This window comes from Bombus bifarius, unplaced genomic scaffold, assembly GCF_011952205.1.
Source record: "Bombus bifarius isolate JDL3187 unplaced genomic scaffold, Bbif_JDL3187 scf7180000009200, whole genome shotgun sequence".
Lineage (NCBI taxonomy): Eukaryota > Metazoa > Arthropoda > Insecta > Hymenoptera > Apidae > Bombus > Bombus bifarius.
Genome location: NW_022884965.1, coordinates 4,337,619 through 4,357,106, shown reverse-complemented (window position 1 = coordinate 4,357,106; position 19,488 = coordinate 4,337,619). Strand labels below are relative to the sequence as shown.

Sequence of the window (19,488 nt, the reverse complement as noted above, 5' to 3'; positions counted from 1 at the left end):
ATTCCCAGTGGCTGAGAGCAACGTGCCGATTCTCAGAGAAGAAGATATCGTTTTACGCTTGGTCACGACGTCTGATAGTCAACCGTGGAATTTTTAAACGTTCATTCGGGCCACGAAGGTTACGATGTGCCGCGTCTATATTTTTCTGCGAGCGACGCACGCGAACGCAGTCTTTTGTCCCGCTCTCGAGGTTTCTATGCTAAAGAATAACGCGAAATTCACTAATCCATCGTATCTCTTTGCGTTTCGATACAATCGAAGCCTCTACTTTTACATTTTGTCCTCCGATTACAGAAACTTTTGGCAATTTTAACATTTTTCTTTTCGAGAGAACCGAGTGTACTTTAAGAAGATTTTTATCAGTTTTTCTAATTTTCGGATTTTAATTACAGACACCTCTCGTGATTTGGAAATTTTTATTTTTGGAGGGGTTAGATGGATTTTGGGGAAACCTTTTAGGCGAATTTTAAACCAATGCGACGATTCGATGATTGGTATTTATTACGTAAATCTAATTTGGAATTTAATTTTTAAAATCAAATTAAATAAAATTCTAAATTTAATGTAGAATTTGAAATATCAATGACGATCTAACAGTATAATACAATCTGACAGTAAGATACCGCAAAACGTATAGTTGAAGTTCAATCTTTTCTTTTCAATAGCGTCTTGGAACTTGTGATATTAAAATTTGATAACATTTATTGAAAAGTATATAATTACAGGAAATCTGAATTTACGAAATTATACTCTTCCTTACTTGTACCTATGAATGTTTCATTTCTAATGAAAATCCAACGATCCAACGTATATTCCTACAAGCATATACAGTGTAATATATTCGTTTAATTTCTAAGCGTTGATTTTTCCGTACGCAATATCATTTCCTATTCAAACGCATAGAAGAAAGTACGAAACGTGGTTGCAATAGAAAGACGTAAGGTTAGAATCTTAAGTTGTAAGATCATTAGGAGAGAAATCTTTCATATGACCACAAAGAAACGTAAAACCTAGAGAAATATGCTGACGATTCGAAAGCTTTTCATCGATAGTGGGAACACGTTCGAGTCACATGGTGTTACAGAGAGGTTAACTTTTCTACTATTCGGTACAGAGCACGTACAGGCAGTGTTCTTTCTTCTTATTCGATGGAAGATATCTTATTCCCGCGGTTCCAATAACAACCTGTCGTCGTCGTCGTCGTCATTGTCGTTTTCCTTCTCCTGCTGTCGACTAGCTGCACAAATACTTACGTTCGGCTCGAAAACCTCGATTGCCTGTTTCGAGAAGATACCAAGTCTGCGGATAGAAGCGAAACATCAGCCAGGATTTTCGTTTCTCCTGTTCCGTCAACGGATAAGAACGAACAAATATTTTTCTATTTTAAAACCTTGCAGAAGAAAGTGAAATGTAGATTTCAATTTTCTTCCAGATTTTATTATCACTGAATCATCTCATTGTTTGTTTCTTTTTTTTTCAGGTAATTCGTTAAGCGAACGTTTGTTCGAGTAAATGTCAATAGAAATTTATTAAAAGTTATTCCGGCATAATCGTTTATTACCACCACGATACGTATTGAGTCATTGAATCGCTATGTTGTGAAGTTTCTCAGCCACGTATACTCGATATTTCATATGTCGGATTTTATGTCTCAGAATTCTCCCACTTTCCTAACCTAACCTTAAACCATCACAATTGGTTGGCCATCTTTTCCTCCCAGATCTCACAAAGGACATAACCTAACAAACACGATGATGGTACCCCGCTGGGGGTAGCCACCCACATGATATATTAGTATACCGCTATAATACTTTACCAAATGTCCTACTGGACAAATTGTAAAATTTAAATAAACAAATAAAAAAAAAATCTTTTCCTCTATCTAAGAATTTGCCATCTTCAATACTTTTTTCTATGCTGTTCAAAGAGAATGTACGATTGTCTAATGTTACGTTTTTGTTTGGTTTGTTTTGGTTGTGTTGCCGTTAATTTTTGAATTTAGATTACATGGTAGCACTGTCTGATGTTTAATGCGTTTGGCAATTAAACTGCACGTTTCGGCTAACCTGCTACGCGCAGGAATACTGGCACGGGAGAGGATTAAAGTTGGTGAAAGTAAATGTTCGCTTAATCCTATTATATTATTAGACAAATATTCTCTACAACAAATGTTTATTCTAATTCTAATTGGATATTGACAGAATTGTCGTTGAGATTTCGAATACTCGAAGTTGCGATCGTTCGCGATGCGTTTTCACTCTTATTAATTACAAGATTTTAATTTGATTGATTTTCAATAATTTACAAATTGACAGATACAAACACGTCGATTAACAAAACTGACAAGAACTGGGAACTAATGAAACAAAGAACTAAAAGCTAAGGAACTAAAGGACTAAAGAACTTAAGAACTGAGAGCAAAAAACTAAGAGCTGAAAAACTAAGCAACTAAAGAATTGAAAGACAAAGGAACTGAGAAATTGAGAGCTAAAGGAATTGAGAACTAATCGCTATGAACAAGGAAATTACTTGCCAAGAATTGGGGAACTGATCGCCAAGAACCAAGGAATTAATCACCAAGAACTGAGGAACTAATCACACACAACTGAGGAATTAACTACTCTGAACTAAGGAATTATCTCTCTATCTTCTATATCGCTACGCTTATTTATAATTACCTTACGACCTTGGAGGGGTCGTCATGTGACGGGTTATTCCGTGGGGGTTGTGAGGCTCGATTTTGGTTTCTATACAAATTCTTAGATTTTATCTGAGTCTCAAATTGAAACGCTCACTCGCGCTATTGGTAGTTTGGGACGTGACACTAATATTATAATAATAATTTAGAGGATCTATTGTTGTTTAATTTCCACGTTCAACCATAGTAATTTGCAATATATTTTTATTCCGCGCAATCAATGAGCAAGCAAGTAGATAAATAAAATTCTAAGTAATAAATAACATACGATAAACAATAAATATAACGATTCACATCTAAACTTGACGACTTATTTCTCCATCATTTTCATCACCAGATGGAACCACCATCGAATGCACGTATCTCGCTGAAATCTCTACAGTTTCACCTCATTCCTTGTCTCGTGTCCCGCAAGTCTCGTTCCAGTTTCAGATACGCATCGTTTTCTTTGGTGCAGCGGCTCGAACCGGAAGCGACGACGATGAGAATGTAGCTTCGTCGTCGCTCAAACCTACGGAATGAACTGGATATTGACGTTCTATCCATGAAATCGACAGGAATCAGCAGTTCGCTCGCTTCTCGCGTTCCCAGCCAGCCAAACACGTACCACCGGAAATGACGATCCTCTGCGTGAGACAATTCTTCTGTCTTCGTTTTTCCCTTTATCGTCTGTTACCAGATAGACACACACACCGGTGTTGATTTTTCGTATCGAATGAGGATTGGAATATGTACGACCAAGGAGACAGGTTTTCACTTAGAGGTTATGACGATTCGAGCAAAGCTTCGACATATATACGGTGTCTTATCTTGAATCAATTTTCGTGAATATATTTGTTCGAAAATTCTTGCTTTAATCTGATCATTATTTAAATAATAGTTATCTAATTATTAGAAATGTGAAAAATTATTTATATGACAAATTTCTGACGTTTTTCGATAGAAACTGAACAGGATCTGTTCGATTTGAAACTTGGTAGAGATTCAAGGAATTATTTGTGTTTTTAATTATTTATAGATAGTATAAAATGTAATTATTTCAACGCGTATTTCTTGGTCTTTTACAATATTTTTCGATGCTTTTTAAGAATTTAATAGAACATCAGTATTTTTATTTTAGTTTCTCTTTCGTGCAGTTTCTTTTTACAATTTTTTAATTCTAGCCACGAGTTACACCCGCACTCAAAAGTTACGCAACGCTTATTATATTCGCGCGAAAAGTGGGAAATGTTACGAATGATCGATAGCGGTATTTAATGTCACCACTATTAAGAAATATTTTTGCAGATCTTCGTACATTTCTCAGCAGATTTATTTCTATATTATTTATGTTATTTTGAGAAGTTTCAGGAGTTTCAACAATTTTTAAAATAGCATACGAAAATATAAAAGACCTCGCAAGTGGAACATTTATTTGGACTGTGGATTTTTATACATTTTAAGGAAATTTCAAATTGCAAAAATCTATAAAATATTCCAAGTATGGTAAACAATTTCTGCGTTGGTTTCATTTCTTCCATTGCATTCAGTGAAATATGAATTTGTACAAATATTTGTGCTCTAACAACGATACTTAATACAATTTGAAACTGTGGAGGAAAATTGACGGACTTCAAAAGGAATTTGGCCGGTTATTTCCTTAAGATTTTCCGGGATGAATGTGATTAGCTTTCTCGAAAGCACGTTCAATTATGCGATATCTGGGAAACTTTGAATGTTTAATAGCGATGTTTAATGTCAGTGAAAACTTTTAATATCGGTTTTACTTGAAACGAAAGTTTCAAAACGAAAACCAACTGATTCATTTTTCTTCTTTTTTTTTTCTAAGTTTCTCTTTGGTTCAGGCACGTAATATAGATTATGGGATATCTTCGAAACTTTTAACGATCTAATAACGACGTCCAATAACGACGAAAACTTTAAATGCTTGATACCGATTTTACTTGATAATCGAAGTTTTAAAAGCGAAAGTGATTCCTCTTCTTCCTTCTGCTCCAGTTTGTTTAGATTTTAAAAATGTTATTTCGCATAATAGTTCAGCTCATAAGCTACAAGGCCTATATAATAATAAGATATAATAATAATAATTAATAATAAGATATAAGGCCTATAGTAAAGCAATTAGAAAGTAAGTGTAGTTTCGGGGAGACGCAATCGCGAGGAGAGACGTCAACGGGAGTCGTAAATTCCCGTTACGGTTATAGCAATCGCCACCACGAATTGATCGATCCCCTGATTTCCGTTGAGATAATAGGGCTGATTCAGTTAGTATAACACTGTGATTCACAGAATTATAAGTTATATATTTCCAACACTTAGATTACACTGTTGAGTAGATATAAATAGATAACAACTTATCGCACGAAGATAAGATAGATATGCACGCTAGAACAGGTCTCTTATAATTGAATTTAGTGTATTAGTGGACGTAGCACTATAGTAGACTTGGTAGAGGAGATGGATGTTCGACAATACTTAGATACAACCGACTTAGATAGTTTACGTGACTTACGCTCCTCTAGCGTTGTGTTTAGACTTAACCGTTAGGCGTTAGATTTAGACTGTGTAGTTGACTTGACCTTCCAGATGTTGCAGAAGAAGTTTGACTTGACTCTCGTGAGGTCGTAGGAGCAGTAAGGTAAGGTGCTGTGTCGTAGGAAAGCTAGTGATGGGCGTGTCTAGCGCACGGGGCCATCGGATTTGTTGGTGACGATTTTGGCTAAGAGAGTGAGGGAAATAGGCTTCGTTGTTAATTGGTTAAACGAAGGTTGGTGGACTAGGAAGGGTCTTAGCTGCCCTCGATAGAAAGTTGTTATTAGGAAGCATCGTACGCGGGAAAACCCAACTTTCCCTTGTCAAGCCGTAGTAAACAATCGTCTTTAGAAAGTGATTTAGAAAAAGACATTTGTTGGATCTGAAGGACCTTAGCTAGCGAATTACTCGGATTTATGACGGGTCCTTAAGGCTATTGAGGGTACGCCGTAAGGATGAGCGGGCATCTGGTGTCCGTCTGGCCCGCGGTGTATGACCTGGTCCAGGTAGAGAGTCGCCCGGCGTAACAGTAAGAATAATGAAAAATATTTCATTGCTACTACGAAGCTGTCCCGATAATTATGATTGCCGGTGTACATAGAACGTATATTTTATTTTCTTTCAATATCGTACGCTTTACACGACAAAGATCATCGTTTATAATTGCCGTTTCGTCAAATATAAAACATTGAATAAGATAAAAGGGATACTCTAATGCAACAATAGCAGCTAACGATTAATATCGGCTTACTGTCTTCTTGGTCATCAATTTCAATTTTGTTAGTAGCAAAAAAAAAAAAAAAATGATGCCGGAAACGTCAAACGTTAACTCGAAAGACCCAGCGTTTCCTGTTTCTCTGGAAGATTTTTCGCCGTCATTGCCTCTGCTAAATGGTGTCCGATATTTCAGGCGGTAACGTGTCTGCTCCAGTTCGTGGGGCTAGTGGCATTAACCGGCGTTCTAGTCTGCCTCGTTGCCGTGTTACGATTGGTGGAACTGGCCATCACCCTGATCAATCCTTTCACCGTTTTTATGCTTCACCAATCGGGCAAGATAATCATTGTGAGTATGAAAACGAGGTAATAGAATTCTTTTAGACACCCGTTTTATCAATGGCTGATATTATTGGACCATTAGGAACTGTAACAACGTTGGATGAACCTGCCGTATACAGCTAACTTTTCGTTGATTTCGGTGTCCTTGAAATATGTGCTCAAGGCCATAATTTTGAACAGCTCTTTCCTATACATGTATAAAGTGTTTATATAGTTATCGAGTTATACACGAAAGAATTGCATTTTTTTAGCAGGTCGCCGAAGCCGGAAATGTGACACGTTTTTCAGGAAAACAACAAATTTTTGTTTACCTATTGATGCGCGACGTCCTCGTGGGACTCGATTTGGTACTCTTAAACATATCGTATGGTTTACGCTGTGTGCATTTGAATCGCGAGTATTCATTTTGATTTGGGGTTTTCTTTTTTATTTCCCGGCTATGATCGCATATGATAGAAAATGGTAAACGAGAAAATTGGCATTTCGAGTATTGGCATTGTTGCACCAAACGTTTCCCTGAAAAACGAGTTGCCTAATATATCCACGAAAAGACACATTCGTATTATTTCTGTATTTTATACTAATATTGTTTTTGTTACTTTTTATACGATTTTGTACGTTAGATGTTAGAACTATTGCGCGCGCGCGTGTGTGTGTCAGTATTTTCCCCTATTTTTTAACATCACTGGATTTAAATCGCACATTAATTCCGCCCCCATGCGACTGTTCCCGTTCACGAGGGCTGCAATCACTTAAATAACCTAACCTCACCTACTACTTTCCATTTGCAATTCAATTTTTATTATTTTTCCTTTAATACCTCACCACAGAGGTATTAGAAAGAGTGCTGTTAAAATTCATGCGAAGGTAACGAACATTACTTGTGTTTGTAACTTGAAAACCGAACACCCGATATATGTGTAGGAAAAGATTGTTCAGAATGACGACCTTGACAACATATTTCAAGAGCATCGAAATGTGTGAGGAGGTAGCTATTCGACAGGTCGACCCAATTTTGCATTCAATTTCACTAGACTATAATCCAGAGATCGAAATAACAATTATTTTAAATACTTAAAAAGAGAAAATTATCGGGAAAAAGATTTTTGATTTGAAATAAATTTTTTAGAGCAAAGTAAATTTGTATTTAGATGGAAGTTAGGATAGTGACCTTTTTGTTTCCAATGTACACGGGAATTTTGTATTTTAATTTAACGAAAGGAACTTTATTAAAATTTGTTAGCTCACGTTTCTATGCGCAGATCTATCTATCTGCCTGGATAAAGGAAGCGAGGGACACGATTGTTTGTGAAGTATATTATCAAACTTTAGAAGTAAGCAGCACATAAAACTGAAGAGAAATTCGTTTCTATTTTACTAATCCTGTGTTTCAATATTTGGAGAACTTGTTGGGAAACTTGTTAGGAAGCTTGTTAGGATTTAGTCCATCTATAATAGAATTAGTGGAATGATCTAGGGAATTATGTTGTGATATTCTAGTGAATTTAACGCCAGTGTTCTTGATCGTTTTTTAAGATACGTACTAGATTTCTAACTAAATTAATTAATTTAATTTTTTACAAGATCTATAGAAACTCTCAATTTAGTATTGCCACAGAGAAAAGGTTCTTAAAAGGTTTAGTCTCATTGGATTGGACTTAAAGATTTCCTTTTTAATCTGATTTGATGTATAAAAAAATCCCTAGACTAAAGTATAGTAATAATTCCTAGATTTCATAGACATAACACTTAAGTCTATCGTTAATTACATTGAACAGATTTCAGATGATTTAAAACTTGGAATGTGATGGTCGAATGTGGTGGAAAACAGAAGAGAATCACGTTAAAGTAAGATAAGAGGATCGTTAATGTCGTTCGGATTAATTAGTTTGTCGCGTTGAATATTCGTCGACGAGGGTTTGTCGTGTGCAGTTTGCCAACGTTAGAGAAAATGGAAAACTGTCTGCAGGACTGTGTGAAACCAGCTAAAATATTAGGTTATTACACGATTTCGTAATACCACCGTCGTCGTAGGACCTCGTCGTGCGGATTATTCGCGGAAATTAGATCATCCATTTCATGCTCTCCTCCCGGAATTTTCAGCCGTTAATAATTTCTTATACCGACGAATCATCATATATTTTTTTGCCAGATTCAACTAGGTACATACAGATTTTCTACATTGTCACCAAACTGACAAATCATGATCAAACGAATCGTAAGAAACAAACTCGTGCATTGTTCTATTTCTTGCCCTCTTTTTTTTCCTTGTTTCGATTAGTTCTTTTATAAAAGTTGGAAATATTCTTGCACAAGTTTATAAATTCTTTTATTTCTTATCTCTCGTTCTTCGTCTATTTTCATTGCTTTCTAAGAGATGAAAATATTGCTTTTTAGATTTATAGACTCTTTTATCGCTTTTCCTTTTGTTTCGATGCGTGCAATGAAATATTCTGTTCTCGAAATATTCAGATCCTCTCATCTGTTTCTCTTTTTATTCTATTACACAAGGTGCAAATATTGGTTGGTAAACTTGTAAATTCTCTTACTTCTTTTCCATTGTTTCTCCTGTTTCAATTCGTTTTATCGTGTAGAATGAAGATATCTGGTGAATTTGTAGGTTTCTAAGTTATATTACTTTTGCAAATTCCCTAGTCTTTAGTGCCTTTTGTCATTATCTTGCAAAGAACGGAAGAAACCTTCCTACTGTGGATCCTCATATTCTCTTTATTCTGTGACAGAATAACCAAATATTTTCGAAATTAACAATAATTAGTAATAATCAATTCGAAATCAAGAATCATTTATGTATTTGGTTATAGTGTTAACGAAATTCCAAAATGTTTTACACAACACGTATATTTGCCAACCCAATAATATACAGTGGCGAACAAAAAGAATTTTGTAGAATAGAATAAGAAATATAAAACGACATTATAATTTTACACAATTTGTGTACAACACGGAGTAGATGACCAAACAACTGTAAACAATATTTGATACAAAAGTTACTAAAATTCATAGTTACCAATTTTAAACTTTCTCTTGTTCCCCACTGTATACGTAAAAGTTCCCTATAGTAAGTGCTGAAATACTTTCTTAAGTCATTATACAGGGTAGTTCAAAATTCAGTTCCTACGATTTTTCAGGCATTTCCGATAGTCGGATAGAAAGATATCTCGAGCAAAAGTTAATCAGTTTCCTATCGACTACAACGTTAAGAAATTCAAAGAAGGTTTCACTTGCACGAAAAGTCAAGGTCATACGTATTTTTCTAAACAGAACACCACATCTTTTAACACACCATCCGATGCATTTCTTAATCCTCTAGGAAAAAGTATGAAAATACTCGAGCCGAAGAATGATTAATTTAAACGATATTTGAACTTTAATGTCGTGAAACCTATCGCTTGAAGGAGGGGGAAAACGTTAAACCGAAACAGCACCGCACTATCTTCTCTTATTTTTTATGCGATAAGTTTCGCGATATTAAAGTTCAAATATCTTTCAAACTAATCATACTTTGATCCAAGTACCTTAACACTTTTTTTATGAAGAATTAAAAAACATAACCTATCTGGCATATAAAAAATGTCGTATCGTATAATTGAAAAAAAAAATACAGTGACTTTAATTTTTCCATCGAAATAAAAGTTTCTTTGATATTCATAATGTTTCAATTCGTAGTCGTTCGACAGCTGAAAACCTTTGTTCGAAACATCCTTTTGTCCGACTATCGGACAAAGGCTCGTGGTTACTGTACCGCTGTGTGGATCAAACGAAATATTTAAAATACGTCGATAAATGGAAAATAAGTGGCAGGGCCGGAGAGCTCGTGGCCAGTTAATGTTAAATGCCTGGCTGTCCGCAGTTTGGGCTGAGGAAGAGTAAAAAGCTGACATCCAACGCTTACCATAAGATGCGCATGGATCGTGGACGCGCACCTGTCTTAGAATTAGAGATAGGTATACGTCAACCGGAAGTGCTTTACAACAGAAACGTGGTGTCAGGCTTGATGGAAGAAACGTTCCCTCGCGAGGGTGATAACTACAGGGCCGTACAAATGTCAGAAGTGGCTAGCGTCGGTCAGGATGACGAGGAGCAGGACGAGCAAGAGATAGAAGTTCACAGTCCCAACGAGGTGGAAGTCGAGAAGGTTGACGAGGACCGAGAAATCGAAGAGGCTGATGATGATCGTGAAACTTAAAAATCTGCTTCCGAAGAAATTGGATAGACCAGCGACAAGGAAGCAAACGAAACGCTTGAAGAGTCCATGGGAGAATAAATCTCTGAAGTGAATAACGACCATGGTGTTTAATGAAAATCGTCAGTCTGTTTTGAAATATATACATGTCTTTTCGACGAATTAAAAGAATTGTGTTGTTATTCGGTTTGCAAGTGAATTTGGTTTTTACCTTTTTGTAAGAAATTTTTATCAATATCAGATAGAACATAGTTTTATTTATATCTTTCATAGAACTTGATCTCTTATCTTCTTCAAAAGAAATTTTTTTATTAATGTTTTAATAAAATTCGACCGATATTCTAACAAACTTCGATCTTTCACTGTTGGAAAACATTTTGTTTTCAGGTTATAGCAGTGTTTTTTAGGTTAAGTTAGAATTTTAGGTTAGGTTAGGGTATTAATTGCAAATTATAAGACTAGATACTGATCTGACAGCAGATCAATCTTCGTATCGATAACGTTTTATAAGATTTTATTCATAAGACTGAATTCTGGGAAAATCCAAATTCCCAACATTTTTCCTGCCACCGATAAACTTGTTCATTTATTTTGTTCGAGTCTGGTTTCCAGATTATAAAATCACATTGTCCAATGGTTGCTTTTTAAAGTACTTTTGACACTCTGGTTTCCGATTCTCGTTAAACCTGTGAAATTAAATTTTCCTCCGTTTTCCGATTTTCACGCATGCCTAAATCAAATCCAAAGTAAATTGCACAAATCGTGATAAATCGTTCAATGGGAATTAAGCGCGGACAATTTTCTCACAAATTTCTCAAAGGGAATCAAACGTTACGCCTTTAAAATTGAGCGTCCCTTTGATATCACGGATTCTCTCTGTAATTGAAGTAATCGTATAAATGTCTTTAAAATCTCGTCATCCGTCGATAATTCATTTTTCTCACGAAATTCCAATTAAAAACACGTCATCGTCTACTCGACTTTACACCGTTGGATGATACGTTTCACGCGATAATCGATCACAATTGGATATTGTTACACTTGCTTTTCGACATCTTCGATCATTTTTTTTCTCCTTCCCTTTACTTTTGTTTTCCTTCCACTTCATAGTTTCTGGAAGATCCGGTTAAAAATACAAGAAAATTGTATTTTGTGCAAAATATTCCTTTTATTAGGAATTTTGTTTTCTCTTCGTCCTTTTCCTAATTCGAGAAAGATCACGGTAACGGTGTGACAAAAATACTATTTAATGCAAAATATCGTTTTTTTTTCGTGTTTTTCCCAAGTCGCGAAATATCTTCATAACAAAACTGCAAAATTTCATTCGAAGCAAAATACTCACTTTAGTAGAAACTTCCATATTACATCGACTATTTCCCCTTCCTTTTCTCATTTCTATTTTGCAGAAGATTTGATTACGTATACGAAAAAATTCTGGTTGCAATACAAATAAATATTTATAATCGAAGATTCATATATGTGGCGGCACTCGACAACAAATACCGCCACTCGATACTAATTTCTACCGGACGACGGCAGCGCAGTGGTTAGCGCCTTAGGTTACGAACATTCGGGACCCGGGTTCGAATCCCGGTCACCCATAGTCCAATTTTTCTTCCACGCATCTAAATTAGAAGGAAAATAGCAGTACCCCATCAGCCGACATACATCTACAGCTCAGCATCTACAAGTATTGCGGACAACAACACTACACTTCATATATATTACATTTCACGCATTTCAACATTACATTTACATTTGAATTTAAGTTCATTATAGTAGATTTCAAACATTAAAAGATTGGTTGGTTGTATGTCAATAACTGCATAAAAGTATTAACATTTCTTGTAATAATATTTATTTGTTAAGTAGAAATAGAAGTATATAAAAATCTTATTTACAGCAAAAAATGCATGTATAATAATGTCAGATAAATAAATATAAAAAAACATTATTTGGTGTAAGAAATATTGTATGGATATAATACTTCAATATATGTTTGCAATTTATTTATAAACATGGAAACTTATATAAAAAACTAAATATTCAGTTATGAAAAACAGATATTAGAGCAATATTTATTAAATTAAATTTTCAATAAAGTATATTTTTTAGTGTATCGTCATTGTAAATTTGAAAAATTATCGCATTAATTTGATCATTTTTCTTCATTTTCTTCTCTTTTCGTCTAATTTCCAAGGGATCTCGTTAACATGTATTCTACATGTAAGAAGAATGGAATTAAACAATGCTAATTTCCAAGAACTTTAATTAGAATTGCAAAAAAATTCTAATTCTAAGAATTCACCGTTGCAGTTTGGAAAATCCTGTTTCTCATCTAATTCTTCTATAAAAATTCTTCTCAGCCTTTAATGAATAATATTAGAAATGCAAAAAAAGAAAAAGAAAAACAAGAAAGACAGAAAGAATATTAGTATTTTATTATTTTGATTATAGAAAAATTGGTAGAACTTTCGCGTCAAATATTTTGTCGTTATTTTCAATATTCATGGAAAATCAGGGAATTTTGGATGAATTCAGATTTCGCGATAATTAGTGGCTTAATTTATGATCGGTCCACAGTTTCGCGAATTATAATACATCATTCTGATGTCAGGATAATTAGATTTATTGCACGCTCGACTAATGGCTTTCCATCGCGAATGAGAATTTTTTCACCTATATCTTCGCTACTTTTATTTTCTATCAAACGAGCCACAGATAATTAGGTTGGAAGAAAATGTGCCAAGCAAAAAGCATGCGAAAAAATTCTTTCTGTAACATCACAAAACGCTATCTGTCTGTTATTTGAGTTGAAATTAAAGAAAAAAGAAAAAAAATATATAATTTTGAAATAAAATTTCGAAGATATTTTTTGAAACGTCTTAACAATGTGAAAATTTTCAACAGTTTTATTTTTCCGATGCTCGTCCCCGGTTTTCCAGAAGATTTAAAATGAAACTGGAAGCCGAGGAAAAAAGGCGCGAACATTTTTGCATAAAAGATATTTTCATCGTGGACTCTGTCAGTTTCTTTTCCCATATTTTACTTTTTTTTTTTGTCCCCTCCCCCTTTTTTTCATTTCCTGTCAAATGCGTTCTCTTTTTCATTAGGTCATCCTGCGAGTTCAGGTCGCGCAGAGAAATTCATTTCGCCTGGCAACAAAGAGAAGAAGATGGCTTTAAAATATGGGAACCATGCTGTGTTCAAAGTAAATTAGGAGCAGTATGTTATGAACATGAAATAACGTACCTCAGAATATTAACTTAGGGCGAAGAAACTTTCCCTTTGATCTTGGAAAATGAACGAAATTGCAGCAGAGTATTTTTCCATTGTAACATTCTTAGAGTAAAGGAAATAGTTACTCTAAAAAATTATTTACTACATTGCAACAAGATTTTCATAGAATTTCGTTAAAATCCTCTAAGGATATTGAAATCGAAGAACATGCTCCTTTATCACGTGAATTTTCAATCTCGACATCATAAAGGACATTTTTTCCCCTAGTTAATTCGGCAAAATTATTTTCCAAGAAATTTCTAAACAATTTCATTTTATTTCTATTTAATAAAAATTTCATTAAAAGTTCTTTCGATATTTCGAGATTTATTATTATTATCGTTTCAATTGAAGTTTACGATATTCAAAGAGATCGAACGATTGTCAATTATGATGAAATTCACGTAGGTTAGTTGAGTCGACGGACAGTGAGCAATGTAACGCGAGATGAAAAAAGCATGAAAATATTCGTTTATGAATTATGGTAAATTTTCAGCGTTCGTAATCTCGTAATAGAGATACACAAATATGAACGTAAGTAAATATTAATGACGAATATCGTGGAAACCGTGTGACAGTTCCTAACATTTGTCTGTAGACAATTATTTTATTATATTTTATTTTATTAAATGTTAGAAAAATATATCTGACTAGTCGATTGTACGTCTGTATGCATTTAAATACATTGGAGTTTTACGTAAGTTGTTTTCGAATACATAAAAAGTGAAAAAGAAACTATTAAATATGAAACACGTTGCTTCAGGAAATGTTTATTTATTATATAAATAATATATACACATATACATTGACTACTGAGTGTAAAAAATTAAATTAATATATTCAACTGCAGCATTATAAATACTCGTATTATACGTTACATTCGTGCTATTAGCCAAGAGAAAGCAAGTTGTTTCGCGATCGAATATTAACACGAATGGGCAAATAATAATTATCTAATTATCGCAAAGGTGAAAAATGACAAAATATCACCAACAAAATATCTGATTATAGGAATTATTTGTGTTTGCAATTATTTATTTATAGATATTATTAAATATAATTATTTAGACGCGTGTTTGATGGTATTTTACAATATTTTTCGATCCTGCTTCTTAAGAATCGAATAGAACCATCAATTTTTGATTTTGCTTTTCATTAGACGATCTCTGTCTTCTCCTTCGTGCAATTTCTTTTTACAATTTTTCAATTTTCGATCGACACTGTAAATCTGTTTGTATTTTACGTACTTCGGAAAATTTGTACTCGCTGGCTAACATACTCATAAATCATACTAATCGTATTATAACAATGCGTACGGGTAACCTCGTTAACGCGAATAATTCGAGCGTAGGAAAATTTCCAGATTTATTATCTATCAATTTTTCACGCAGCTCGAAGTTATCCTGACAGATTTGAGCGCGAAATTCCCCGGCTTAAAATATGTTGTACGACCGGAGTACGCGCCATATTTGAATACAGCTGGTACAGTGTTGCTGGGTTGGCTGATAGTGTCTTGGATTTCTTACGTAAGTTCTATCCTTTTTCACAATTTCATACATCTTTTACAATTTACAAATATTTACTCGCGATTTTCCTGGGATATATTGGCTTGGCAACTAAGTGATTGCGGATTGTGTCATTAGGTGGTAATGACAAAGTCCGCAATCACTTAGTTGCCAACCTAATATCTGCCAAATTTCTGCTCATTTTTATTTTCACTTACTTTCTCGTTTATTTTCATTTATTCAACGAACGAATGTTCCAATTACACGGCTGATTAAAGCAGAACAAATGAAAATCTGTTTCGTACCGTTAATTAATCCGTGGTATTTTTCCATTCGTCGTTTGCTCTTTCACGCATCGTCGCATTTACAACATACTCGGTTTAACATTTACATTCGTTCGTTAAATATGTCAACGTCATCGTTTACTCGAACAGTAATTCAGAACAATTTTTTATTCTGCATCAGAATTTGATTGCACGAGATTTTCTTTCAAGTATTGGCTTGGCAACTAAGTGATTGCGGGCTTTGCCATTAGGTGGTAATCCTGCCGAACGACAGCGTGTTTTACATAAATGTGAAAATATTCAATTAACCATGTAGTCTCGCAAGATTTGATCCCAAGTTTTCCCAAATCTCACTTTTATTATCGAATATCGATTATTCAAAAGAGTTTCGTTTTAGTGGCAATAAAATCTCAAAATGTTTCCTATAAAACACACGATATATTCTACAAGTGTTTTCGAGTCAGGGATCAAAAATAACGGTTATGTCTAAAATCTTGGTGACGAAAGTCATTGCTAAAGAAAAAATTGAAAAATATTAATTTTTAAATACTCTAGTTACGAATTACCATTAGTGACCATCACAATGTTCTTCATTGTCCATAAGCATTGCATATGATACATTTTTTTTTATTATTTATGAAACATTTCATTTTTGTTTATTTTCTTTCCACTTTTATTTTCATTCTTCCTCCCTCCACCCCTTCTAGATAATGGTTATTGGCGACCAAAAAAGAATTTTGCCACGAACGATGATTATTTATTTATTAGAAAAAAAACTATAATAGTTATTCGTAAAAAAAAAAATCAATTAAACCAACCTACTACTTCTTACACAGCAACTTTACTCATCTCGACTATAACTATTATGGTCCTTGGTTCGAATGCTTCTGTAAAGAGTGTTCATAAAATTTGATCATTTTTGACGATACTGTATTTCATTGGGAATTATAAAAGTCCTTTATCTGTAGCTTATCTGGGCGTTCCTCGCGCCCCTCATGATCACTGTCATCGCCATAATCCTGATTTGCCCGACGACGGCGAAGTGGTGCGTCAAACAAACCATCCCCGGCATGGAAACCGTTTTCAACGAGTTCTTGGAAATGTTCCGGACCATTTTGTCGCAAATACGCGACTGATCAAATTTTGACAACGGCAGTTACGAGTTTAGTCGTAGTTGCAGCGCGTTTTGTAACTGTGTTTCATCTAAACCTTCCATCGTTGATAAAAACGTTCCAGGAAGAATAGTATTAGCTGTAGAAGAGGAATTAAGATGAAAACTAATCGACTGTAAAAGAAAATTACTCATTTCTGTCAAGAAATTGTAATAATAATTTACAAAATAAAATTGGATATGTATTTCTATTTTTTTTTTTTTTTTTTTTACGTTAAAAGAAATTTGAGACGTTCAACGTTGAATCATAAATCGATACGTGGTATAAACTTGGAATAGAACACGCAGAAACATGAGGAAATACGGGGATGCGAGTAATGTCTCCGATTACCATCCAAACGGCTCGTGTTCTAATCCCAACGCACCCATCTGGTTTTTTTTCAACGTCAAAAAAATACTTTTCCCATTGCACGATGCGCGTGTACGTCTTAAAATAAAAATAAAAGTCAAAATAAAAAAGCTCTCATATGCATGAAAAGAAAAAATAATGGAAAACAAAAATGTTAAGGTAGTGAAAAAACGTATTAGAGGGTTATTCATCATAATTATCAGAGTAATTCAAGAAACAAGAAAAACATTCAAATTTTCCACAAATCGAGAAAACATACCAAATACATGTATATTAATAATATACCACAAAACGAAGTTTATGAATCTGGTAATTATGAATTTGTCGAATATCTCTAAATTATAAATTGTGCAAATCCCTGAATGTAACAATATAAACATTATTTACGTTAATTACTTAGCAGTATCAAAATATTCTAATAGTCAATCAACAATAATTAATGTGTTCGTTATTACTAATGAATTTAATGTTCGTTTACAACAACTAAATCCCGCTATTTAAATAAAATTCAAGCTTATCACAGTTTTAAAGGGGATTACCTGTTCGAAGCTGAACAATTTGAAAAGAAATAAAACAAACCATCGATAACAGGTGTAATTACTATTGCAGAAGATTGTGATAATTTAAACTTCATACTTGGGAAATTCAATAAAAGATAAATCCTGTGTCTGAATCAGCTCCATCCTTAAAAATCCACGTAACAAGAAAGATGGAAAATTAGAGCTTTAGAAAATCCACCTATAGCTTTCGAGAGAAGATACATCTGGCTAACTACAATATTGGGTTTTTCCCATCCCACGTGGCCAGACGAATTTGTAATACGGTTGTTCACAAGGTTACAGTAGCCATTTGTCAGGAAAGCGCCCAGGCAGATTAGTTGCAATTCGTGGGGCGTCGTTTATTAAAACGAGAACACAGTGTTGGAAGGTATTTTAATTGCCTTCACGATCTTCTTTCTACTCGTTCTCTCTAAGTGTGGCATATTCGTGGTTCACAGAGGGATGCTGGATGGAAATAAAAAGCTGTTCGTGAAAAACAGGATTTTAATCTCATTCTGGAGGATCAGGAATACCTTCGAGCAAAGTCCACGATTTCCTCGAACGAATTTCCCTGTTAACGGTTCAGTGGTTTAATGGTAGGAAATTTTCGATTTCGAATTTGAAAATTCAGTGAATCGAAACTTCGAACAGTGGCAAATTTTCTGCACTCTGTAATTTCTGAATTAGAAAGAAAATTCGAGAATGCGAAACTTGAGATTCGACGACTTTAGAAGTTTCGAATTTTCTAAAATTTCGTAATTCGAAAGTTTCACATCGCGTACGAATAAGTTTTTTAGAAGTCTGAGAGGAAATCGGTGGTTTGAAAATGCGACATTTCGAGACCCGGAGAGTCGACGATTTTCCAGCTCGCGGGAGAATTTTCAAATTTAAAGACTCGGAAAATCGCGATGTTTCCTAGGCCGAAGCTTTTCAAAATTAAAAGAATACAAAATCTGGCGATTTTGAAGATACACAGATTGGAAAATCTCAGTTACTCCGAAAGCCCGGAAAACTCTAAGCTCCGTACGTTTCCTAAATTGTACGTCATCAATCGTAGAAAAGCAATTTCCCATTCCTATACTAATTTTCCTACATTTTCCATAATATGCGTACGGTGCGAAATATATTGTTCGATGCTTGAAAAGTTTTCCAGTCCAATCGTTGGCCGTTTCATACTCTGTCTGAATGTACGAACACACGCCGCCTGCGTGTCACACGTTCAATCAATGTTAATTAGAAATTAATTTCCACGGCTCTCTGTTGCCGGCGCGATCGCAAACGGCAGCTCGATGATTTGGCAGCCTCGAGGCTTCGGCACAACACAAATCCGGCCTGTTGTTCAATTAGCGAGCCCCAGACATCAAGATGTAAATTTCGGCCTGGTTAATCGTTTTCGAATGTATCGAAATTCCACGAATTTTTCGTCCGATCGACGAACACGAAAAGCCGCGTAAATGGAATTGCCGATTCCGGAATAAATTCCTTCGTTGTTTCGTCACTACATATCCTAGATGATTATTTGGTCGTTTATTCGGAAATTTCTGAACCATCGACTGCATGAAATGCTCGAGTCACGGAATTGAAAAGGAGGTAACGACATTTGGAAAAATATCTGGCTTCCTAGCGAATGATTCACGGATTAGGCGAATTTTCTGTCATCCAGCCTTGCAAGTTACCCACTGAATCGGAAAATTGGTGAAACAATAGAAATTTTGTAAATACGTGAAATTTAACGAGACGATTGTTCAGTTCTATGTTGTTCTATTGGGTTGGCAATTAAGTGATTGCGGATTTTGTCGTTAGGTGGTATTGACAAAATCCCTCAATCACTTAGTTGCCAACCTAATAGATACTCTGGAAACATAAAATTC

The 19,488-nt window shown here is 34.7% G+C and overlaps 2 protein-coding genes across 2 annotated transcripts; both read left to right on the top strand.

Moving 5' to 3' along the window:
* The first annotated feature begins 3,106 nt into the window (after positions 1-3,106).
* On the top strand, positions 3,107-10,644 carry LOC117214285. The gene is made up of 3 exons (XM_033460266.1): positions 3,107-3,328; positions 6,141-6,293; positions 10,158-10,644. Exons 1-3 carry the CDS (start codon positions 3,314-3,316, stop codon positions 10,491-10,493), a joined length of 504 nt encoding a protein of 167 aa, XP_033316157.1. The 5' UTR covers positions 3,107-3,313; the 3' UTR covers positions 10,494-10,644.
* Positions 10,645-14,213: 3,569 nt separating this feature from the next.
* Positions 14,214-16,903, top strand: LOC117214289. Its single transcript, XM_033460269.1, has 3 exons — positions 14,214-14,303; positions 15,161-15,295; positions 16,527-16,903. The coding sequence occupies exons 1-3, from the start codon at positions 14,298-14,300 to the stop codon at positions 16,692-16,694; spliced, it is 309 nt and encodes a 102-aa protein (XP_033316160.1). The 5' UTR covers positions 14,214-14,297; the 3' UTR covers positions 16,695-16,903.
* The last annotated feature ends 2,585 nt before the right edge of the window (positions 16,904-19,488 follow it).